This window comes from Procambarus clarkii, chromosome 11, assembly GCF_040958095.1.
Source record: "Procambarus clarkii isolate CNS0578487 chromosome 11, FALCON_Pclarkii_2.0, whole genome shotgun sequence".
Classification (NCBI taxonomy): domain Eukaryota; kingdom Metazoa; phylum Arthropoda; class Malacostraca; order Decapoda; family Cambaridae; genus Procambarus; species Procambarus clarkii.
Window position 1 is genome coordinate 47,658,273 of NC_091160.1, and position 26,270 is coordinate 47,684,542.

The following is a 26,270-nucleotide window of genomic DNA, read 5'->3' on the forward strand; positions in this document are numbered from 1 at the left end:
GTCCCCCGTCTAGATCATAGAGATGGTGTCCCTCTCCCCCCCTTTGCATTAATTCAGGTTTTGAATTCTAAATATACAACAGGTTTTCAGGACTCGACCCTCGCCTTGGATAAATGTCATTTGAAAATGGTGATCACTTCAAGGTTTCAGGGGATGAGGAGGGAGATGCCCGAGTGCCCCTGCTGATGACTGCCAGAGCCTCTGATGATTCCAGCGAGGAGGCTAGTGAATCATCTGACTCATCTCATGACATTTATGCCACAGATTCAAGGGCCAGTAAGCTCCTCCTTGCATGACTGCGTGAGGTGGCTGGTTACCATTGTTGGTCAATACTTCATACACTATACACTCTTTTAATGCTAAAGGTTTGCCTCCTGGAGGATGTTGCATGGGGTTATTCATTAAACTTTATGCACTACTTATACATAGTTTCTGTTCTCTCTATGTTTTACACTCTTAGGAAACCTGTAGTGAACTTGTCAAGGTCCCCCGGGATACAACCCCACAACAGTTGACTAACTCCAAGGTATTTACTGCTACGTGAACACACACATTATGAAGGGGAACTAAACGGAACCAACTGTTTCAGTCTTGCCTGGGGTTCGAACCCAGGTCCCATCTTATGGCTGAGTAACAAGGAGTTAAATAGGCTTGATTAATTGATAATCGTATATACTCTCCCAAGTAATGTTTAGCTAGTGTTTACAACATAACCGTTGCATGTTCACGTGTTTGTATATACCTGTGTTTATAGTATCGTAAATAATGATTTAATAATGATAACGTACAATGAAATCACATTAATGTGGTGTTATTAATGAGGAAGTCAATAGTTTAGGGCGTGGGAGTCCCAAGTGTGAGGGTTCGAATCCGCCTCATGATGGCCCCTGATTTACTCGGTAATAATAGTCATATAAGCCAGCTCGTCCTCTAAACAGAGACCCAAAGTCCATTCCATGCACCCGCCAAACCCACTGTTTATGAATGACAAACGGTTTAAACACGACTCACACCAGATGACGCCTGAACACTTCCGGAACAAGTGCTTCTCTGACGACTTTTGTTCGAACTATAACGCTGTAAATGCTTCACACACGTACTACGAATACAAATAATCGCCAACAGAGCCTAAACACCTAACCTAACCACTGCCTAAATATGCACAGTATGCTAATATATTATTTTATATTTGAGAAAAGTTCTGTTTTGAATGAACAGCATGTTAAAATTGATGAATGCGACTTTGGGGTCGACCGCTGGGTGGAATGGACTTGGTCCGAGAACGGGTTGCATATAATTAAAATTTTCTCTGCACGTGTGTTTTGAGTTTGAAAAACACCGGCATTTATATTTCTATGTATATATAAAAATTCTTGGAACCTTTAATATCTACTTAATATCTTCTTAGATAATTGCTTGGTTGGTATGTCACTTTTCATAATTAGTCTCATATCTTAGCTTCATAGTCTTCTGGGATTTGGTGGCTTTTGTTAATTGCTAAATATGGTGTTGGTGTATTTTGATTTTGTGGTCAGTTTGATGAGAAAGTGTACTCAAGTAGACTTTCGGAGCTGTGTGTGTGTGTGTGTGTGTGTGTGTGTGTGTGTGTGTGTGTGTGTGTGTGTGTGCGCGCGCGCGCGCTGCTTTACCAAGTTGGAGTCTTAGTGTTTGTTGAGTGTGTGGTTTGTGTGGTCGGACCTTCCTCAGTTCCAATTGTGTGAGCAGGTTGGTGAAGGAGGCATTGTTTGTGTGTGTGTATACTCATAGTTGTGCTTGCGGGGGTTGAGCTCTGGCTCTTTGGTCCCGCCTCTCAACTGTCAATCAACAGTACAGGTTCCTGAGCCTATTGGGCTCTATCATATCTACACTTGAAACTGTGTATGGAGTCAGCCTCCACCACATCACTTCCTAATGCATTCCATCTGTTAACTACTACGACACAGAAAAAGTTCTTTCTAACGTCCCTGTGGCTCATGTGGGTACTCAGTTTCCACCTGTGTCCTCTTGTTCTTGTACCCCCCATGTTAAACAATTTATCTACCCGGTCGTTTCCTCTTAGAAGTTTGTAGGTAGGGATCATATCTTCCCTAGCTCTCCTGTCAACATCTTTGATTAAACCATGGGTTTCTCGTCTGCATTTGGGTTTTTTCTTTTGGACTGTGAATAAAACAAAAAAACCTGCCTCCTTACACTTCTGCGTGATGTAGCCCTTCATGTCTTGGTCCGTCTTTCCTCTGAGCTCTGTTTCCCAAGTTACGTCTGTTAGGAATTTTCTTATCTCCTCATAGTTTCCCTTTTTCGTTCAGAATGAAGACTAGGTCGAGTTTCGCTGTTTCATCATTGCCTCTCATTCTTGTGGGTCCCCTGACATGCTGTCTTGTAAAGTTTTGTAAAGTAAAAATCCATTTTGTCTCCCCCCTCTTCTCCTTTTTCATTGTCTTTCCCGCTGACCTTTTGCCATTTTTGCCATTCTTTTGCCATTATCTGTTTTGACGCCTGGGTGTTTGAGAAGCACACTCTCTAACCCATAGACCTGTGGTGCCTGACGTTGTGAGCGAGAGGGCGCTTTTATTGTCAATCGTCGCCTTCGTTGCTGAACCCGATCTCAACGGACTGATGGTTCTTAAGGTGGCATTTGTGAGGCGTATAGTCATGATGCACCCCTGGGGGGGGGGAGGGAGGCTGGCTTGTCGGGTGTCCTATCCTCTAATTATGGCTCCATGGTGGGTATGGGGGCTTATTTGTGAAGGTCATTATTACCAACTCGTTTCTATGACACTGAATGATCCTACTGTAACTTCCCAGGCTCGTCGGGCGGGCAACCAGACCCCTGAGTTGGACAGTGTTGGAAGACTGGGCTCTGTAGCCCCCACTACATTGGGCCCAGACCAAGCTCCTCCTTTGACCCTCCTGACTACCCCCCTCTGCTCCCCTCTCTCTTCTGTGGCAGGGTTGAGCCCCAAGCCCCCAGTGGTGATCACCTGGAGCAGCTACTTCTCTCATTGTGACAACTGCACATTTTACCCCCCCCCCCTCTCACTAGGGTGCTCAGCATAGAACAACCCCCCCCTCTCACTAGGGTGCTCAGCATAGAACAACCCCCCCCTCTCACTAGGGTGCTCAGCATAGAACAACCCCCCCCCTCTCACTAGGGTGCTCAGCATAGAACAACCCCCCCCCCCTCTCACTAGGGTGCTCAGCATAGAACAACCCCCCCCCCTCTCACTAGGGTGCTCAGCATAGAACAACCCCCCCCCCTCTCACTAGGGTGCTCAGCATAGAACAACCCCCCCCCCTCTCACTAGGGGTGCTCAGCATAGAACAACCTCCCCCCCCCCCCACATACTTGCATGATTCCTTGCAGTGCTAATACATTCCATGTCTTGTTTGTTCCTGCTACATGGACTAAACACTTTGATCTCAACCATCTGGATTCTACACTTCCAGACGATTTCTTCCTCCATAAACACCTCATTGATTTGGTAGATGCCTCTGTTACTGTTAACCCCCACCCGTTTGGTACACGGGTCGTTGCTGGTCCTTCTCAGGGTGTAGCTGCTCGCTTAGCTGCATTGTCCAGCATTGGGGATACCCTTGTTAGGGTCTCCAAAACAGGCCAGTATTGGCACTGTTCTCCTCCCACACCATGTTGCAACTGGTGTTAGGGACCTGAAAGATTGCCTCGAGGATATTAAACATATCCTTCAAGCCCAAGGCCATTCTGTCCTCCAGGTTGATACGTTCACTCGACCCCCTCGTGGTCGTCGCCGTCACCCCCTTCGTGTTGGCTAGTGAGGGAGGCGTGTGTACTCACCTAGTTGTACTCGCCTAGTTGTGCTTGCGGGGGTTGAGCTCTGGCTCTTTGGTCCCGCCTCTCAACCGTCAATCAACAGGTGTACAGGTTCCTGAGCCTATTGGGCTCTATCATATCTACACTTGAAACTGTGTATGGAGTCAGCCTCCACCACATTGCTTCCTAATGCATTCCATTTGTCAACCACTCTGACACTAAAAAAGTTCTTTCTAATATCTCTGTGGCTCATTTGGGCACTCAGTTTCCACCTGTGTCCCCTAGTGCGTGTGCCCCTTGTGTTAAATAGCCTATCTTTATCAACCCTGTCGATTCCCTTGAGAATCTTGAATGTGGTGATCATGTCCCCCCTAACTCTTCTGTCTTCCAACGAAGTGAGGTTCAATTCCCGTAGTCTCTCCTCGTAGCTCATACCTCTCAGCTCGGGTACTAGTCTGGTGGCAAACCTTTGAACCTTTTCCAGTTTAGTCTTATGCTTGACTAGATATGGACTCCATGCTGGAGCCGCATACTCCAGGATTGGTCTGACATATGTGGTATATAATGTTTTGAAAGATTCCTTACACAAGTTTCTAAAGGCCGTTCTTATGTTAGCCAACCTGGTATATGCTGCTGATGTTATCCTCTTGATATGAGCTTCAGGGGACAGGTCTGGCGTGATATCAACCCCCAGGTCTTTCTCTATCTCTGACTCTTGAAGTATTTCATCTCCCAAGTGATACCTTGTATCTGGTCTCCTGTTTCCTACTCCTATCTTCATTACATTTTATTTGCTTGGGTTAAACTCTAACATCCATTTGTTCGACCATTCCTGCAGCTTGTCCAGGTCTTGAAGCCTCAAGCTGTCCTCCTCTGTCATAATCCTTCTCATAATTTTGGCGTCGTCAGCAAACATTGAGAGGAATGAGTCTATACCCTCTGGGAGATCATTTACGTATATCAGAAACAGGATAGGTCCAAGCACAGAGCCCTGTGGGACTCCACTGGTGACTTCCCGCCATTCTGAGGTCTGTGTGTGCGCGCGTGCGTGCAGGCTGGTGAGGGAGGCGTGTGTGTGTGTGTGTGTGTGTGTGTGTGTGTGTGTGTGTGTGTGCGTGTGCGTGCGTGTGTGTGTGTGTGTGTGTGTGTGCGTGTGCGTGCGTGCCGGCTGGTAAGGGAGGCGTGTGTGTGTGTGCGTGCAGGCTGGTAAGGGAGGCATGTGTGCGTGCGTGCTGACTGGTAAGGGAGGCATGTGTGCGTGCGTGCAGGGTGGTAAGGGAGGCAGGCAGGCGTGCGTGTGTGCGTGCAGGCTGGTAACGAGGTCCTCCAAGAGGGAACCACTGACCCTCCCCAGGATACAACCCTCCAACAGTGGCTCAACTCCCGGGTACATATTTACTGCTAGGTGAACCCACACATTAGGTGAAAGAAAACGTGCCCAAATGTTTCAACCCCGCCCAGGGATCAAACTCGTTTTCCCCGAGTGTGATCAAAATATGTAGACTACTCGAACACTGACGAGCACCCTAGCTGTAAACACCCCCACCCCCCCACCCCTGGCAATATAGTGTTAACCCCATACAATGCTACAGTGATACATTGGTTACTAACGCAAGGTAGCACTGTCACTTGTGTAAGCCTCCACTGTTAGACTCTCTGCAAGTTATACATGAGTAAATTGACCCTTGTTAAACTTAACCAAGTTTATTATACAAGGTTAATCTCCCCATGTTAAACTTGGTCATTTTATTCAACTTTAAGTTTCAGTTCATTGTTAACGTTGGTAACTTGATAACGTTAATGTTATCAAGTTATTTTACCCAGGGTAAAACCTATGTTTATTACCCTTATTATTACAGTCAAATTGATTTTATTTATAATTAAAGTTATTAATTACACTTATTAATAAAGGCCAGAGTGTGCTTGAATCACCGGGACCAAACATAACCTTTCCGTAGGTCTTGAATACCTTCGTTTACTATTTATCTGATAAGCTAGTTATTTCAATTCCCAGCTATTTAACAAAACAGGAACACTGTGAGGAACTTTCTGACAAGCCGCCGGCTTCACATCCCCGTCGAGACCAATACAGATGGTGACCCCTAAAGGAATAATTTAAGTCAAAATACTTAGTGTAGCACTGGAGACTAGAAGTGTTGTCATGTTTCAGATGGAGATGGGCTGCCCAAGCAGGTGGAGGCTGTGGAGGTGGAGGCTGCTCCCACCAAGAGCATGGCACCGGAGATGAAGGTGAGGCCATGATGCTTAGTTCATCTCCTGTGGACCCCATACCCGTCCTGTGGGTGGTAGTGGACCCCATACCCATCCTGTGGGTGGTAGTGGACCCCATACCCATCCTGTAGGCAGTAGTGGACCCCATACCCATCCTATAGGCAGTAGTGGACCCCATACCCATCCTATAGGCAGTGGTGGACCCCATTCCCATCCTATAGGCAGTGGTGGACCCCATTCCCATCCTATAGGCAGTGGTGGACCCCATTCCCATCCTATAGGCAGTGGTGGACCCCATTCCCATCCTATAGGCAGTAGTGGACCCCATTCCCATCCTATAGGCAGTAGTGGACCCCATACCCATCCTATAGGCAGTGGTGGACCCCATACCCATCCTATAGGCAGTAGTGGACCCCATACCCATCCTGTTGGAGGTAGTGCAAAAAAATGGGCTCAAACTGAATGACAAAATCTATTTAACTAAGCAAGTTAGTCTTCAAGAACTAGTTACACAGATTAATGTAAACTTAAAACATATAGTCCGAAAACGACCTAATAACCATTAGGAATTAAATTGTCAATAAGGGTTGGTGGGAATTAAGTAAATAGGGAAGAAATATGTAAGAATAGGGAACGAATAGGTAAGAACAGGCAGGACTGTCGTGTCAGCCACCCATGAGAAGCCCCATACCCTTTTCAAGCCCTAAGTCCTAAGACTTAAAATCAAGACTTCAGCCCAAAATGCAGTTAGAAAAAGTTCCCAGGAACAGTGAGGTATCTTTGACAAGCCGCCGGCTTCCCATACCCTGGGAGACCACTAGAAATAGGGTATCCTTCGGGTCAGGTACAAGACATTATATTCTGACTTATTGACAACAAATGAAAATAATATTGAAATTAATACAAATAGAATCTAGACATTATAAATTATGAGAACTAAAACTCCCGGTACCCTAAACTCCCGGTACCCTAAACTCCCGGTACTCCTAAACTCCCGGTACCCTAAACTCCCGGTACCCTAAACTCCCGGTACCCTAAACTCCCGGTACCCTAAACTCCCGGTACCCTAAACTCCCGGTACTCTAAACTCCCGGTACTCTAAACTCCCGGTACCCTAAACTCCCGGTACCCTAAACTCCCGGTACCCTAAACTCCCGGTACTCCTAAACTCCCGGTACCCTAAACTCCCGGTACCCTAAACTCCCGGTACCCTAAACTCCCGGTACCCTAAACTCCCGGTACTCTAAACTCCCGGTACCCTAAACTCCCGGTACCCTAAACTCCCGGTACCCTAAACTCCCGGTACCCTAAACTCCCGGTACCCTAAACTCCCGGTACCCTAAACTCCCGGTACCCTAAACTCCCGGTACCCTAAACTCCCGGTACCCTAAACTCCCGGTACCCTAAACTCCCGGTACCCTAAACTCCCGGTACTCCTAAACTCCCGGTACCCTAAACTCCCGGTACCCTAAACTCCCGGTACCCTAAACTCCCGGTACCCTAAACTCCCGGTACCCTAAACTCCCGGTACTCCTAAACTCCCGGTACTCCTAAACTCCCGGTACTCCTAAACTCCCGGTACTCCTAAACTCCCGGTACTCCTAAACTCCCGGTACCCTAAACTCCCGGTACTCCTAAACTCCCGGTACTCCTAAACTCCCGGTACTCCTAAACTCCCGGTACTCCTAAACTCCCGGTACTCCTAAACTCCCGGTACTCCTAAACTCCCGGTACTCCTAAACTCCCGGTACCCTAAACTCCCGGTACTCCTAAACTCCCGGTACTCCTAAACTCCCGGTACTCCTAAACTCCCGGTACTCCTAAACTCCCGGTACCCTAAACTCCCGGTACTCCTAAACTCCCGGTACTCCTAAACTCCCGGTACTCCTAAACTCCCGGTACCCTAAACTCCCGGTACCCTAAACTCCCGGTACTCCTAAACTCCCGGTACTCCTAAACTCCCGGTACCCTAAACTCCCGGTACCCTAAACTCCCGGTACATTTAAATCCACTTAAATCTGATTTAAAAATTGTAATTAAGCCCGAAGGAGAAGATAATTTATAATAGGTTTTGTTGGGTACAGGAACCAGGTACCTATTTACCGCTAGGTGAAGAGAGGCATAAGGTGAAAAGAAACGTGATCAACCATTTCAGCCCGCTGGGGAGTCGAACCCGTGATCAACTGTACCAAGAGACCCTCTTATTGATGTCCCTTGTAATTACAAACATTTATTTGCAAGTTAAAACAAACTTTTTTGTGTATATATATTTGTTTGTTTACTGTAAATCTCTGTGTGTTTGTTTACTGTAAATCTCTGTGTGTTTGTTTACTGTAAATCTCTGTGTGTTTGTTTACTGTAAATCTCTGTGTTATCAGGACGACGACGTGTCGCCGTGGACAGTGCCCGTGGGGGTGTGTGAGCGCCTGGGGTGGGCACTGTCGCTGCCCCTGGTGGCACTCCACCACTTCACCACCCCGGACTGCCGCAGGGAGCGCTTCCGTCGCTGGCACCTCATCACATTCATCATGAGCATGTTCTGGATCGCCGCTTATTCATACCTTATGGTGTGGATGATCACCATTATCGGTACGGCGTGTGTATGGTGTGGTAGTGTACCTTGTGTATCAATACACATTCATGATCATAAACATTATCGGTACGGCGTGTGTATGGTGTGGTAGTGTACCTTGTGTATCAATACACATTCATGATCATAAACATTATCGGTACGGCGTGTGTATGGTGTGGTAGTGTACCTTGTGTATCAATACACATTCATGATCATAAACATTATCGTTACGGCGTGTGTATGGTGTGGTAGTGTACCTTGTGTATCAATACACATTCATGATCATAAACATTAGTGTTTCAAGTGTGTGAATAAATACATTAATTTGTATATAATTTTATCCATGTTTTCCCTTGTAAATAATAGTACATGGATCAAACCAATTACTGTAGTCTTTAAGTGCAAATCTGAGGAAGACTTTCACTGGGAATTAAAACAAAATTTGTATAATACAATACCTATTCATCACAATTTTGTATTTCCAAGATGGTTGTATGAGTAATTACTCATTAAATGTTGAGGTAGATGCTTTCTACTATATTAATTAATTCTAAAAATCTTGATGATAAAAATAGTTCTAAAGTCTTAACATTTATTCAAGATTGAGAATATATGATTATATGATATTTAGTTTTTTTTTTTCTATTTGTTTTTTTTTTTGCTCCCGGCTGTTGCTCCTGTATACCACAAAAGTGGAGAATGGGAACCCCCCTTCTGTATACTCTCTGGGTGTGTGTACACCCCAGATGGTCCCCGGGGTGTGTGTACACCCCAGATGGTCCCCGGGGTGTGTGTACACCCCAGATGGTCCCCGGGGTGTGTGTACACCCCAGATGGTCCCCGGGGTGTGTGTACACCCCAGATGGTCCCCGGGGTGTGTGTACACCCCAGATGGTCCCCGGGGTGTGTGTACACCCCAGATGGTCCCCGGGGTGTGTTTACACCCCAGATGGTCCCCGGGGTGTGTTTACACCCCAGATGGTCCCCGGGGTGTGTGTACACCCCAGATGGTCCCCGGGGTGTGTGTACACCCCAGATGGTCTCCGGGGTGTGTGTGTACACCGCAGATGGTCTCCGAGGTGTGTGTGTATACCCCAGATACTCTCCGGGGTGTGTGTGTACACCCCAGATACTCTCCGGGGTGTGTGTGTACACCCCAGATACTCTCCGGGGTGTGTGTGTACACCCCAGATACTCTCCGGGGTGTGTGTGTACACCCCAGATACTCTCCGGGGTGTGTGTGTACACCCCAGATACTCTCTGGGGTGTACAGATCACGACCAAACTATACCCTCTGGATACAGTTAGCTTCTCCCCGAACTTGCCATCATTTTTTCTAGTTACATTAGATTATATGTATAGAATTAATTATATTATAGAATTATAGAATTAAAAAGGGTAGGAAATCCCCCCCCCAATAAATGATAGAGTGTAAGCGATAAAGGTCAGTGTGTCCGGGGTGCATACTACTGTTCATCATATAAGTAGGATGATTATAATGAGTTAACCGTTGCAGGTTTCACCCTGGGTATTCCCGACACCGTGATGGGTCTGACGCTGATAGCTGTGGGCGTGTCGGCACCTGACGCTATGTCCTCTCTCTGTGTGGCCAAGCAGGGTACGTGGCCGTGTGTGTGTGTGTGTGTGTGTGTGTGTGTGTGTGTGTGTGTGTGAGGGGTTGTGAGGGTGTGCGTATGGTGAGGTTTGAGGGTGTGTGTGTGTGTGTGTGTGTGTGTGTGTGTGGTGAGGCGCTATGCTGGTGTATGAGGCTGGCACATACATCAGCATAATATTAATAATAATACAGTATTTTATTTATAAAAATATAGAAGATCAGATTACAGTACCTCTCTTAGAAGCTCGCTATCTCTAGGCACAATGTGAAGATAAACAGTATTCAAACTAGATCCAGGAGAGCGGGATCAGTAGTAGCTTAAGTAGGATAATTTAATCTTAATTTCCAACTTAAATAGCTATCCTACTTAAGCTGGAAATGTACACTTGGCAGGTATAGAACTCGCCAAAATGGTGAGTTGCAAGGGTAGGTAACGTCCACTCTTGCTACAGGTTTTGGCGACATGGCAGTAAGCAACGCCATTGGGAGCAATGTGTTTGACATTCTTCTGTGTCTGGGTCTGCCCTGGTTCTTCAAGACTGCTATCATCTACCCCGGAACCACTGTCCCTGTTGAGAGCAGAGGTAAAGTGACTGGATTACTCTGTATTGGTTATCATTGTTGGATATATCTTTAGAAAATGTATTATTGTTTTCAGTGTCTAACATCATTGCCAGGCATGAAGCCCTAGTCTCTTCTAACTCAATTTACCAGATTCAGCATAAATTATTTGGTAAACAAGACCACTGTCATTTCCTAAATTTAGGTCTTTGCTCTTGCTTGCCTTCAACATCTAGGTTCATACTATGAACATCTAAGTTCATAATACATATCAATAACAAAGGCTCCAAAACAAACCCCTCAGACACCCCACTAGTGACATATTTCTCCACTCTGATTTAGATTTTTGATACAAATACTCTGAATCCTGTCGTCAACCTGGCCTTCAACCAGGGGCCAGATTCACGCAAGCACTTACGAACGTGTACATTTTTCCTCAATCTTTGACGGCTTTGGTTACATTTATTAAACAGTTTACAAGCATGAAAACTTCCCATTCAACTGTTGTTATTGTTATAAACAGCCTCCTGGTGCTTCGGAGCTCATTAACTGTTTACTAATTGGAAACAAAGCTGCCAAAGATGGAGAAAAGATGTACAGGTTCGTAAGTGCTTGCGTAAGTGCTTTCGTGAATCTGGTCCCAGGTTCTTATCCAATTCAGAACATACCCTCCAGTGCTGTTGACCTCAACTTTCCTGGCGAGCAAAGTTGGGTCTAGTGTCAAACAGCTTAGTTGGGTCTAAAACGACAAGAACATAATATTTATTGCTCTCAACCGCCTCAAATACGCTTGCACAGGAGGACAGCAGATCAGGCAGTATAAATAAAGCAATAATATCATCAAAATTTGTTACACTAACATTACCGTCACCTAAAGAGGCCCTAGCACAAAGAATAAATGTTTGTCACACAAGTTACAAATATAATTTGCCAATCTTGCTCCCCACACCCATCCATTGAGGGCCACGAAGGGCTATATAGCCCTCATGGTGATTATATAGTTATACTTGAGGTTTATGCTATATATAATCATTACTTCCATTTCCATTACTTCCAAATTCACACACAAATCCCTCGACTAACTTTTGTGTCTGCAGGTCTGACGTACTCAACAGTCTCGCTCTTCTCGACCGTGATTTTCTTGATCGTCGCCACTCATATGAATGGCTGGAAGCTGGATAAAAAATACGGCGTGGTGCTTATGTTTTGGTACCTCATATTTATGATATTTGCCAGCCTGTACGAGCTCAATGTCTTTGGCTACCTCAACCCACCCGAGTGCCCAAGCCCTTACTGAGCTCGCCCATTGAAGCTTTAGGGTATTTATCTCAAGCTTACTAGGTATTTAAAGGTCATATCCTGCAATTTTAAGTGCTGCAGAATTGAAGGTTGTAAATTTTTTTGTTTAGAAATGAAAGCATTTATTAAATATTAATATAATTTACTGCCTTGTAGAGAACTGTTTTACATATATAATAATCATTATTTTAATGTGAAAATATTTGAATTTCATATTTTAGCATAAGCATAAACCTTCATTAACATCACTAACTGAAGCATTTGGGTGGTTATACAAATATGTTCTTAAGAGGCTTTTGTTGTATTTCAAACATTTAATATGGTTACAGATTTATGGTTGAGATGTTAGAGTTCAAAGATGTTTAGAAGAAATCTTTACGAGATTTTATTTTATATCCTTCCATTAGATCAGAGAATTTTAATGTATAGTCCTTTTAGAGTGGGATCCTGAACAGATACCAAAGAATATTGTGTTTTGCCTTTGTGTATTGATAGGTTTGGTACACTATAATGGAGTAGAATTTTTGTAATGTGACCAGCATGCTTCCAACACAAGTAACGTAATTGTCCCTGTTGTTCACTAACATACCGTACAGTACACAATGAAAAATCACAACGTGATGAATCTATGACTAAATATTGTGGCTATACGACGGAATTGAATTCTGTTCTACGGCTTTATTATTTATACATTGTGTACAGTACTGTAAAGCTTGAAAGTTTGTGGAAGGCACAAATATCACTCAACTCTTCTGAGGGATTCAAAATATGTTCGTGTCCTTATTGCTCACAGCTGCAACTCTCTTAAGAGCCTTGGATACATTTTGCAAGCTTCAGGTTTTGAGAGTTCCGAGTGAAGACTCGAGTTTTGAGGCCTCGGTACCAAGACACAGTTGTGTGTGTGTTCCTCGCTAGTGTTTGAGAGTCTCGGAGTCCAAATTATCATTTCAATGTTTTAGAAATTCAGTGTAAAAATATCTCTTGAGTTTTTTCTCAACAATTCCCAAGTTTAATGCTTGATAGTTCGTGAATAAATAGAAGTTCATTAGGTTCAGTCTAGTTATAATTATAATCTTTTTGGAAGTGCATATAAAAATATGCACTTCGAAAAAAGTGTACATTTTATATGCACTTGATAAAGGTCATAAAAATGTGCACTTTTTTGGTGGTTGAAAATTAATTTAAATGATTTTGTAATTGTTTAGTTCAATAATTAATTTCTCGTATGTTGTGAATTTTTTCTTAATTGCATTGACTTTTAAAATTTGACTTTTAATCAAGTTTGATGTCAGACTTTAAATAAAGATAACTTATAATTAGAGAATTAAGGGACGTCAAATTAAATTGGAAGATTAAAAGTTTGTAAATATTTCAAGCATTTAGTGTCAAAAAAAAAAAAGTGCAGCCTTCTTGAAATGCAGTCAAATAGGATGACTTCATTTTACTTCCTCTTCCTGGCTAGTGCTGATGGAAGCTAGGTATACTTGCTACTGTTATTGCTGTCATTTCTCACCTCACACACATATAGCCTTCGTGCAACACAACAGAATATGGTGCACAATATTCTGTAGCAGTTAGTATTCAGTCTTTTTGCTATGTACTGTGATTTTAAAATGTGTAGCTCGCCGCCGCCGCTGCTGATGAGGCGATTGTACTTTAAATGTACTTTAAATGTACTTTAAATGTACTTTAAATGTACTTTAATATGAAGTTGCACACCATATCCTGTTATGCTGGAAGCTTATCACAAAGGTGGGTGGAAATTGATGGCCACTTGTCATTACAGTGACAGGCAGTGATTTCAACACAATTTGATTGTTATGGCAGAGCTTCCAAGCCTTTTAATTTAGATAAGGCAACATTTGTAGTCATAGAGTTGTGAAGTCCATTAAAAAATGCCAATATTGACCTTACAGCTATAGAGAGGTTCTGACTTTCAATATTGTCATAATTTAGTCAAGATCTTAACTCGTTGTGTAGTCGTAAAGTATTTTGCCAGTGTTAACATAGTTATTGTTGCCTAGACAAGTAGTCTGGCCAAATATGAAGTTTTTTCTATAGCAGTATTTAGAAGTCAGTCTAAGCATAAGGCAGTAATGATGTATGGAGCATTTCCTTACTTTTCACTCATGTGTCATTTGATAATGAAGGTATATCCATATGTAGGTGCTGCCTCAAAGTTGTAGAGGCGTGTCATTGGTTCGTCGCCCAGTTGTCAATAGTACTGGATCATTGTACTGGAACATAATACCGAAACATAGTACCGGAACCTAGTAAGGCTAAATATTTGATGACGTGCAGAGGAGTCTTTAGTACTCGAAGCATTTGTGACAGTGTTAAGAATATTAACCAAACTACACACTAGAAAGTGAAGGGACGACGACGTTTCGGTCCGTCCTGGACCATTCTCAAATCGATTGAGAATGGACCAGGACGGACCGAAACGTCGTCATCCCGTCACTTTCTAGTGTGTGGTTTGGTCAACTTACTTCAGCCACATTATTGTGACTCTTCTTCTGCAAATGTTAAGAATATCATTTAGGAGTTGCGAGAGCACTTGAGGCATGAGTATGAATAGCACAATTAAAAGCGTCTCAGTAATAGGACTTGTTAGTGCAGACGTTAGTGGTCTCAGAGTGTTGACATGCAAGTGAAAGCATGCACACATACACACACACACACACACACACACACACACATGTAAAAGCACACATACATGTAAAAACACATACATGTAAACACACACACATGTACACACACACACATCTAGACACACACACACACACACACACACACACACACACACACACACACACACACACACACACACACACACACACACGTAAACATACATGTATGTACACATACACATGTACACACACATGTATGTACACATACACATGTACACACACATGTATGTACACATATACACACGTATGTACACATATACACACATACAATGTACACACACATGCACCCACACATGCATTCATATATATATATATATATATATATATATATATATATATATATATATATATATAGTATATATATATATATATATATATATATATATATATATATATATATATAATGTACCTAGTAGCCAGAAGGCACTTCTCGGCCTACTGTGCAAGGCCCGATTTGCTTAATAGGCTAAGTTTTCCTGAATTTATTTATTTTTCAAATTTTTTTCTTATGAAATGATAAAGCTATCAATTTCACTATGTATGACTTCATTTGTTTAAATTTGAGTCAAAACTAACGTAGATATATGACCGAACCTAACCAACCCTACCTAACCTAACCTAACCTAACCTAGCATAACCCAACCTAAACTAACATAACTAAGTCAATAATTTATATTATTAATATAATAATAATTCAAATAAATCAATTGGAAACAATTTGTTGAAAAAAGAAAGAAAATCTATCGGGCCTTGCATAGTAGGCAGAGAAGTGCGTTCTGGCTACTAGGTTACTAGGTACGACTATATATATATATATATATATATATATATATATATATATGTATATATATATATATATATATATATATGTATATGTATATGTATATATATATATAATACACACGTACATGTACATGTTCTGAAATATTGTTACCAGTTCAGTCATGTGGTTATAGACTTAACAGATGTGGACTTTCAACTTTTCAATTGACTGTGTCTATATAGCGCACTTAACACAGACGGTGAAGTAGGATACATCTTCACCAATTACCGTGCATTGAAGAGAATTCTGTTCAGAAGTAATTGGAAAAACAATTTCCATATTTTCTACATATGCTTATGTATCCTTTTCAGCTTCGTATTGGGGATACCATACTGATTTTTGACTGAAATGCTGTATTTATTTTGTATGGCCTCAAACATTCTTATCAGAATTGTAGTTACAAGGATTTAATTAAGACTTTTAATTTATAGTCCATTATCTTAGACTCATCACAAGATAGGTCATCATATTTGTGAGTTCTGTTGAAATGTGATGAAATGCTGAGGAACTGTGAGGTGTAATTAGTTATCAGCTCAAGACCGTTTTAAAATCTATGTTTCTGAAGACAGCTGTAAAATAATGCTAAGAATTTTGCATTTGCATACACAATTTATGCATGAATTTTTTGTTATAATTCTATTTTGCATTTTCTTGCTTTAGATGCAACAAAAGAATTTTATATTAAATTTGACTTTATTTCAGGCTAAGTATTTTGATTACCTGAGGAAAACATGTAAAGAAAAATTACCATTAATATTACTCATTTTAGATATAGAAAATGACTGTTATATGTTGAATGGCATTCAATGTTGAGGGAGGAACTTAATAAAATATTGTTTTTGAATAAAAAGTATAATTTTCACTATCAATTTTATTTCTGATTTTATTAAGTGATAGAGTTCGATTTATTTTACAGATGAGATGGAATTGAATAATGTACTGATAAGTGGTGACAGAAACTGTGTAAGTTCAGAAGTTGAACACATTATTCACAGTATTTTGGAAATTCTTCAAAAGCAAGCTCGTGTAATATGTTGATAGTATGATGATCAACCCTCAAATCTGAAAAGAAAATATTGACAACGTTTCAGTCCATCCTGGACCATTATCAAGTCGTATATGTTACAGGACTTAATAATGGTCCAGGAGGGACTGAAACGTCATTAATTTTTCATTTTCAGATATGTGGGTTGGGTCTCTAATCTTCATGCACATTATTGTTGCTCATCATTTGCAAGTTGGTGTTCCATTGCATTGCAGGTAATCTTCTGCTTAGGAATGAAATACATTCCTAAGGGAGTTTCTAAGTCAGCCGCTCATAATGCAGAACCAAAGTGCTTTTTTGTTCTGTTTTTTTTTTTTTTACTCGGTGTTATAAACCCAAGGAACCGCCTACCTGCTGAAGCTGTAAATGCCAAAACACTGCTGCAGTTCAAGATCTACCTCGATATAATCAGGACAAATGAGGGAAGGGGGGCCTTTGACAAGCCGCCAGCTTCCTGTTATCATAGTGGCTTCTAGAGAGAGAGAGAGAGAGAGAGAGAGAGAGAGAGAGAGAGAGAGAGAGAGGCTCTTGGATAATTTCAGGTAATGTGTGTTGATGTTTTTGAAGAGCAAAGAGGTATAATTACTAAATGAGACTATGATGAATGGGGTCTGGTGCACCACCAGCATACTTTCATACTTTCTCTTCTTTACTGACCATTATTCAAGCATTTCTCTTCAACAAACATAGGAAATTATACATAAGCACTGTTATGTTTGTACTTAAGAAATGGGTTGTTTAGAAGGCCTTGTGGCTAAAAATTAAAATTGATTCCATTCCCAAGTGTAAATGTTCATAGTTTAGTTTAGTTCATTTATTATGCACCCCATACCTGTCTTGTGGACGATAGAGGAAAGGGTTACAGAGGCACATAATGGGCTCAGGGACTGAACTACACAATTTAGCTAAGCAAGTTATAATCTTGATGAGCTAGTTACAAAATTCAGTATAAGTCGTCACATCAACAATGGGTTCGAGATCGACCACAAGTACAGTTTCTAAATTAAGCAACTTACATATGTGGAGAGCTAGTGTCACAATTGATATGTTTGTCCTGCACACCGCCCCCCATCCAGTGGGCAGCGGTGGATAGGTTACAATCACTTAGTTACTACCTACAGTTAGCAAACTGGGAATATTTGGCTAAAATTTCTGGCAGCAGATCAGTAAATGTTCATAGATCAGGGATTTGTGCTCTTCAGAAAGGAACCCAATAATCTTTAGCAAAAGCTTTTAATCAAATTATTATGCGAATGCAAGATGTCTACCAAACCATTTATGGCTCAATAGAAAACTGTCAAATTTCAGAAAGTCACATTTGCAAAGTGTCTTGAATTTTGTTTATGCTAACCTCCTTATTAAGTATTCAGTGTATATCTCATCATACCCTTGAACAACCTAACTATTATCTTATGCCCAAAATGCATTGCGTATCATTGGCTTTATGCTTTGTACTTGTCTTACCTATGTATCTTTCTCTGTTCATGTATCATATGTATGTACAGTTGTGTAAATAAATAAATAAATTATTATTATTAATATGATTTAGAATGAAAAACCCAAATTTATGTATGTTGTAATTTATGTAAAGATTTGAACTACGCCAGGGGGCCTGACAGCTGAGTGGACAGCACTTGGGATTCGTAGTCTTAAGGTTCTGGGTTCGATCCCTGGAGGAGACAGAAAGAAATGGACAGAGTTTCTTTCACATTGATGCACCTGTTCACCTAGCAGTAAATAGGTACCTGGGAGTTAGACAGCTGTTACGGGGTGCTTCCTGAGGGGTGTGTAACAAAAAGGAGGTCTGGTCGAGGATCGGGCCGCGGGGACGCTAAGCCCCAAAATCATTTAAAGATGACGCCAAGTCTTGCGCAGTCTCCTGAATGCGCTATTAAGGACGCGGGAGACATCTCCCGTCACGCAGGGTGCACTCACACCTCCACAGATCTCCAGTATCATCTCTTGATACTGGTGATGGCTCAAAAGGGTCACCACTTACGGGCTATTCATGCCCGTGCCACCTTTTGGGTGGCTTAATCTTCATCATTCAGCTATTAAGGTCTGAGTGTATGGTGAGGACGAGACTAGCATCTCAACATTGAGGTGCAAGTCTCCTCCAGACCAGACACTTAGACCTCGATAATGTACTCAGGAGAGTGTAAAAGACTAGGTGAAAATCTTTACATAAATTACACAGATAAGTGTGTGGGTTTTTATCCCATGTTATTATGTTTGTAATTAAGACATTACTATTAATTATTATTACTGCTACTAAACACAATTAAGTTATTACTGTAAAATTGATTCTGGATCATTGATGAAAGTAAAAACTTAGTAATGTTTGGGAATAAATTTAGTAATTAGAATGTCGAGACTTGCACACCCTTCAGTAAGTGCATGTATTGCATGGCAGCGTAACCCAGGCATTTCTAGCACGTCTAATGCATACGAAGGTAGTTTATTAGAAGATAGATTATAATACGCAATCTATTATAGAACTGCGTGATATAACAGTCTTGCCTACCAGGTAAAGCACTAAGAAAGTAGTGCTTTATAGCCTTTGCGACTGAGTGTTTTGATAATTGCATGCTTATCCCTGGGTGACATTGAAGCACTTCTAGTTTCCTTGGGGGAAGTGATAGAAAAGACTATACTACACTACATACGTTTTTTTTAAATCGTTAGGGAAAACTAATTCTGAAGTATATAGTAAGCTACAGTATATTTTTGTTGTTATTGCTGATGTTACAATATCTGTACTGTTCCAAAAACTACAAATTTTATTATGTACTTGTGCTTTGTCCATCATTCTCACCTATATATTGTTTATCATTTCTAATTTCCTGGACATGTCTTCTTTGATTTTTTTTCAAATTTATAATTTTTTAACTAAATTTGTTCAGTTTTGCTTAAAATGCTTTGCATATTAGTGACTATTTAATATGGAACCCCAGTACCTTAAATATACCTCTATATTATGTTCTTGTGTATGCATATTTTATGACTCAAAAATTATTATAATATAACTATTGCTGTAGATGATACTTGCAGATGTATGATGTACATTGAATTTAAAGAAAAAAATATATAAATCAAATTTTGTGAACTATCGTAACAGGAGTATTGTATACAAGTTCATATTTAATTCTAGAAATACATGATTTTTTTTCAGTTATCAATTTACCTGAATTTACCTCAGGACCACTATCTCTAGTGGACTCAACTGGGACAGGAAGCTGGCGGCTTGTCAAAGGTCTGCCCATTATTCCTGAGTTTTATTTTCAGTGGAATTTTAAGTTGAAGTAATGTCTTGGCATTTACTGCTTCGTCGAGCAGGCGGTTCCACAGGTTTATTATCCCATAAGTGCAAAAAATATATATTTTTGGTCTTACATTGTGGCTTATTGAATCAGTTACCTCTTGTGTCTATTAGTTTGATCTTTGAAAGAAATGGTCTGGATTAATTAATATCTTTAAAAATGTTTAGTATTTTAAAGATCCTGATGGGTCCAGCCTGTCATGTCTGGTCTCGATGGGGTCCGGCTTGTCATGTCTGGTCTTGATGGGGTCTGGCCTGTCATGTCTGGTCTTGATGGGGTCCAGCCTGTCATGTCTGGTCTTGATGGGGTCTGGCCTGTCATGTCTGGTCTCGATGGGGTCCGGCCTGTCATGTCTGGTCTTGATGGGGTCTGGCCTGTCATGTCTGGTCTTGATGGGGTCCGGCCTGTCATGTCTGGTCTTGATGGTGTCTGGCCTGTCATGTCTGGTCTTGATGGGGTCTGGCCTGTCATGTCTGGTCTTGATAGGGTCTGGCCTGTCATGTCTGGTCTTGATAGGGTCTGGCCTGTCATGTCTGGTCTCGATGGGGTCCAGCCTGTCATGTCTGGTCTTGATGGGGTCTGGCCTGTCATGTCTGGTTTTGATGGGCTCTGCCCTGTCATGTCTGGTTTATAGAGCTGTAGTCTTGAGCCCCTCAACCTTTCCTGGTAAAAGTTATGTGTTATATCGTTGGCCCTGTACTGAACTGTCGTCAAAGAAGATAGGTCTATTTGAAGGCAATCTCCATGCTTGGATGTAGTCCGAACGGAATGTACCAGAGATTTGTACAGCTGAATAACCGCTATCTCCTCCTTGAAGTCAAAGGTTTAATTATTCCTCAATATTTTGTTCCACAGCTCCTACTTGTTGAGCAACTCTCATTGTGTGGATGATGACGACGCCTCGGTACTGACCTTCATCACTATGCTGCATGATTGTGTTGTTGAGATATATGTATTGTTGTGCCCTACTGTCACGCTCTTCCATTTTTTAATATTGAAAAACATTTGACCTGTTACTAACCCCTGACCATTTGTAGTGTTAATATAGATAGCTTTGCAAGAACTCAAAACTTGTTTCGAGTCCTTTTGAGTTTTCGTTTCCACTTTACCATAGATTTTCGTGTCATCTGAAAGATTGATGTGGTTTGTAACATATTCATAAACGATATAAATGTGTATAACAAAGTTTGGCTCCAAGAAAGAGCCTTGTGGTACTCCGGTCAACATTTTTCCAACTATATTCATTTCCACTTAAGACGACCCTTTGCTTCTGTTGTCTTAACCATTGATTTATTTATTCTATTTTTTTGCAATTTATTCCATGTGCTTGTAATTTTTGGGCCAGTCTTTCTGGGCCAGTCTTTCATGTGGTACCATATCTAAAGGTTTAGAGTAGCCCATGTACACCACATCAACCAGAAATCCATGATGGCTCAGTGATAAAACATTTGCCACAGTCCTTGCAAGCAATTTATTTTAGATTTAGAGTCCTGGTCAGGGATAATTATCTGGCCACTATTCCTTAACTTTGTGCCCCTGTTTATCCAACAGTAATTGAATACATGATGACCAAACCCACACACCAGAAGATAAAGAAACGACGACGTTTCGGTCCCTCCTGGACCATTATCGCTATGTGACGACATTTTTGCTATATGGCCTCATGACCTTAGACGTTTCCAGCCTTTCATCTCCTCTCCTAACACTCTGACTCCTCCTATCCATTTCAAAGTTGAATGGGAATCTAATTCCCTCCTTCCTTTTCAAGACGCTCATGTTCACAGCTCTGTGTCCGGGTTCTCTTTCTCTCTGTACCGAAAACCCATGCATATTGGTATGTACATTAACTTCTTTTCCTACCATCTTTCCTTCTGTTAAGAAAAGTGTCCTCGTCTCTCTTCCTCCCCGCTCTACTCATCAGTGACTCTCAGTTTCTTGATTTTGAAATTTCCATTATTCATAAATCTTTCTCTCGCCCTGGAGAAATTTTCTCAAGTACAATGTACAGTATACCTATTATCAAACTAAACTAAATTTATTTCTACCCAAAGCTGTTCCCAACACTAGTACCACTGTGCTCTGCCTTCCACTTTATATCTGAACCAAAAAATCTCACTAATACCCTTCGTCCTTTTGACATAAAGTTCGCCTTTCGCCACACGAACACTTTTCGTAGTATTCTGGTTCACACTGCTCCTCCTAACACATACAAAATCACAATAGCGTGATGCATCAAATGAATATGGTCTTTTGATCGTGTCATGGCACAGTCGATTAAGGCGCGTCTGGGATCCTTTCGGTCGTAGGTTCGAATCCTCATCACGGCCGTTGGGGATTTGCTGCTTGTGGTGTTTGTGTGTTACTGAGGAAGGTTGTAGGGTTGATATAAAGCCATTGCTTGGTTACTGACTTTAATACTCAAGATGTTACATGACTAGTAGCTACCAAGCTTGGCGGGCGTCCTGTACGCTCTTGTTTACCTTCTCTGGCGTCCCAGCCGCCGCACATAGAAAACGGATGGTACCGTTTTCTGTGAACATGACACTGCTGTGTCTACTCTATTTCCTGTTCGTCTTGTCCCCTCCAATACTTTGGGAGAACTGGCAGTACACTGAATGACAGACTTAAGGAACACAAAAGAAGTGTTAAGTTTGCAGACACAAACAATGCTCTCTTCTGTCATGTTAGGGATTCTAATCATGCTATTGATTGGTCTTCTAAACTAATCTTTCCTGCCTCTACTCTTCATAGACGCCGTCTTATCGGCTCTGATACACAACCTACCCAACATGTTAGTACTGGCTTTGTTGCTGTTGACTCTTCCCTTTCACATTATGTGCTCAAATGCTCCAACCTTCCTAACAAACGTGACCTGACTTAAGCCTATCCCCTTTTTCTTTGTCTTACTCTTACCTATCACATTCCTCCTCCATCCCATCCTTACACCCATCCCATCCTTACCTTATCGCCTTACTCTTATCTTCTAGGAATTACCTTCTTCTCTTACCTGCTCCTCCCCTCACTCTCCTTAATTATTATCCATGCCCTTCTCTCTCCCACATCCACAGATCTCCAGTATCAGCTACTGGTACTGGTAATGCTTCCAACGAGCCTTCAGTTATGGGCTATTCATGCCCGTGCCACCTCTTGGGTGGCTTAATCTTGATCAATGAATCAATCAATCTCTCCCGTCACATACGACTTGATAATGGTCCAGGATGTACAGAGACGTCGCAGTTTCTTCATTTTCTGGTGTGTGCTTTGGTCATCAGATCTTCAGCCACGTTCTTGTGAGTCATCGTCTGCGTTGGACACCTGGTTGTAAACCAGTTGACGGGTTGTGTTCAAAGGAAAACTATGGGAAGGGAAAACTCTGCTCGCTAAGGTAAGTCAGAAATCGTCTGTTCCTGTACCCACCTGTGGGTGTAAAAAAAAAAAAAAAGTACTTTGAGTAGCTGGGTATCGTTTCAAAAGTTTTGAACAAGTTAGCCAAGCTTTATTTTTTTTACAGAATGATATTTTGTTGATTTTACTAAATTGTTTACCATGAAATGATGAGAGATTTTTTCCATTAGAATTATCTCCCTAAGTTTACAGATTCGTTAGGAATCTGTTAACTAAGGGAGTAAACTGTAAACTGAATAGTCTGTGGTTTTCTGCTGATGTGTTTTGCCCTTCCTGAAGATGAGGGGTGATTTTTGCATAGATAAAATTTAGGGGATTTTTTCCCTTTGTCTAGAGATTTTCTGAATATAATAAGTTTTTATGATTTTGGATTGAATTCAATCCAGCTTAAGATTCCTTTACTTTATCAATGCTCTCATTATTTTACACATAATGGGGATATCCTCAACTCATTCTCTTTTCCCTACTTCAAACGTAGGAAGTAGGGAAACGTTTCTGTGGGAATTGGTATGTTGTGTATTCTTGAAAGTGTGAACACTGGTGTACAGTATTCATTCAGTGTGATTTATCCCCGCGATAACAGCTTGATGGTTAAATGCAACCTCAGAATACTGAGAAAAAAAAATTGTACCACTTACGGGCTATTCATGCCCGTGCCACCTCTTGGGTGGCTTAATCTTTATCAATCAATCAATCAATGTGATTTATGGTCAGTTATAACTTACTCATCGTTTATGGGTGCTGCAGAATTTTTGTCCTGATCTATTCATTATATAGACATTAAAAGACAAGATCTTTTCTTCGTTTTGAGCAAGTTTTATTTTGTAGTTTATTTTGACTGATCTGATTTCCCAGGTGGCTGAATTTATTGCCAGTTTATGTAGCTCGCAACCCACCAAACACACACCGAAACTACGACGTTGGTGCAACGTTCGAACAAGTTTTAAGGCCTCCTAACCAGTTATAACAACCAATATAGCAAGTTGTAACAACGTTCTAATACGTCATAAACATGTTAAGCCAAGATGTAACAACTTTATTACAAGTTGTAACAAGCGGAAAATAGAGACAGTTACGGTTTGTGTTTTCAGGCAATCCTCTATTCTTTGAGAACTGATACTTCCTCCAGAGGTTCTGCTTAGTTGTGAAAGCTCATTTGAACAGTTTTGTCATCCATTTATTTCTATTCGTCTGGATCTGCGATTTAAGCTCAGAAAAATGTTATTGAGGGAACCTGAACGAGTTGCAATTGTGTCATTCTAGTGTTTGTATTTATCTCGTGAAATACATAATACATTTTGGTCTTGGAAATGTTGATTTTGGACATTCTGGTCCAAATGCTTTATATCCCAGTACTTCAGGTTGATTGTTATGGTGTCAATTGTTCTAATCCTAAATAAAATGCCCTCGATGTCATTGGACTTTGTCGAACCTGTTCTTACCTAACCAATCCGGCTTAAATGTGCAGAACTACCTTGGATGAAAATGAGTTGATTGCGAATAAGCCTCTTAATAAAATTGTGTAATGTTGTTTGTAATAAATGACCTATACTTTCAGTATTCAATTTAACTATTAAACTGCTGGATATAGTGTGTGTGGTATACTGTATCTTAGTAACTTTTGTTCTTTGATTATCCCATTTATACTAAATTATTAATAGTTTTCTTTAAGTAAATTGTACATTACTAATGTACAAATATCTCAAATATTCAACCTAAATTATCTCTTGAGGGAATTCGATTGAAAATGTACTGACAAGCTTTGGGAATTTCATCTGTAATGTGCCGGTAATGTGTACTGAATATTTAAGTTGTGTATTGATCTTTGTTCAATCGATTTTAATTAAATGATTTCGAATATTCTATGGAAGAAAAATATGTATAATATTTTTAATATGTATGATATTTTTAATATGTATAATATTTTTAATATGTATAATATTTTTAATATGTATGATATTTAACAAAACAATAGAATTTGTTTCTATTGGTAAATGATTCTATTACAAAAGTTTATGATTGTAATTGACTCTCAGATATATTTTAGATATATGTTAGTGGTTCCATGGAATTAATTAATGGTTGGAGTAGGTTTGAATCATGACGAGTGGTCAAGATGATTTGTTGAGCCATCATTATATTGTTGCTGTGCCATGTGTTGCCGTGACTTGTGGTGCTATGTGTTGCCGTGACTTGTGGTGCCATGTGTTGCCGTGACTTGTGGTGCTATGTGTTGCCGTGACTTGTGGTGCCATGTGTTGCCGTGACTTGTGGTGCCATGTGTTGCCGTGACTTGTGGTGCCATGTGTTGCCGTGACGTGTGGTGCTATGTGCTGCCGTGACTTGTAGTGCCATAACTTGTGGTGCCATGTGTTGCCGTGACTTGTGGTGCCATGTGTTGCCGTGACTTGTGGTGCCATGTGTTGCCGTGACTTGTGGTGCCATGTGTTGCCGTGACTTGTGGTGCCATGTGTTGCCGTGACGTGTGGTGCCATGTGTTGCCGTGATTTGTGGTGCCATATGTTGCCGTGACGTGTGGTGCCATGTGTTGCCGTGACGTGTGGTGCCATATGTTGCCGTGACGTGTGGTGCCATGTGTTGCCGTTACTTGTGGTGCCATGTGTTGCCGTGACTTGTGGTGCCATGTGTTGCCGTGACGTGTGGTGCTATGTGTTGCCGTGACGTGTGGTGCTATGTGTTGCCGTGACGTGTGGTGCTATGTGTTGCCGTGACGTGTGGTGCTATGTGCTGCCGTGACTTGTGGTGCTATGTGTTGCCGTGACGTGTGGTGCTATGTGTTGCCGTGACGTGTGGTGCTATGTGTTGCCGTGACGTGTGGTGCTATGTGTTGCCGTGACTTGTGGTGCCATGTGTTGCCGTGACGTGTGGTGCTATGTGTTGCCGTGACTTGTGGTGCC

At 41.4% G+C, this 26,270-nt stretch overlaps 3 protein-coding genes across 3 annotated transcripts in view; 1 reads left to right on the forward strand and 2 right to left on the reverse strand.

Annotated features, from left to right (window-relative positions):
- Positions 1-16,444, forward strand: part of LOC123758407 (probable sodium/potassium/calcium exchanger CG1090) — a gene marked incomplete at its 5' end in the record, with an annotated part of 157,381 nt that extends 140,937 nt beyond the window's left edge. The window contains 6 exon segments of the mRNA XM_069323107.1: positions 115-276; positions 5,961-6,040; positions 8,401-8,611; positions 10,111-10,212; positions 10,662-10,793; positions 11,868-16,444. Coding sequence (XP_069179208.1) covers positions 115-276; positions 5,961-6,040; positions 8,401-8,611; positions 10,111-10,212; positions 10,662-10,793; positions 11,868-12,067 — 887 coding nt within the window.
- A 3,674-nt stretch (positions 16,445-20,118) lies between these two features.
- Positions 20,119-20,538, reverse strand: LOC138363718 (salivary glue protein Sgs-3-like). Its single transcript, XM_069323109.1, has one exon. The coding sequence runs from the start codon at positions 20,536-20,538 to the stop codon at positions 20,119-20,121; it is 420 nt and encodes a 139-aa protein (XP_069179210.1).
- Positions 20,539-25,487: 4,949 nt separating this feature from the next.
- Positions 25,488-25,997, reverse strand: LOC138363719 (macrosialin-like). Its single transcript, XM_069323110.1, has one exon. It carries the CDS (start codon positions 25,995-25,997, stop codon positions 25,488-25,490), a length of 510 nt encoding a protein of 169 aa, XP_069179211.1.
- Positions 25,998-26,270: the final 273 nt, after the last annotated feature.

Bases quoted from the DNA above. Each gene is read 5' to 3' on its own strand.
- LOC138363719 (XM_069323110.1), bottom strand. From the start codon at position 25,997: ATGGCACCACAAGTCACGGCAACACATGGCACCACAAGTAACGGCAAC.
- LOC138363718 (XM_069323109.1), bottom strand. From the start codon at position 20,538: ATGACAGGCCAGACCCCATCAAGACCAGACATGACAGGCTGGACCCCA.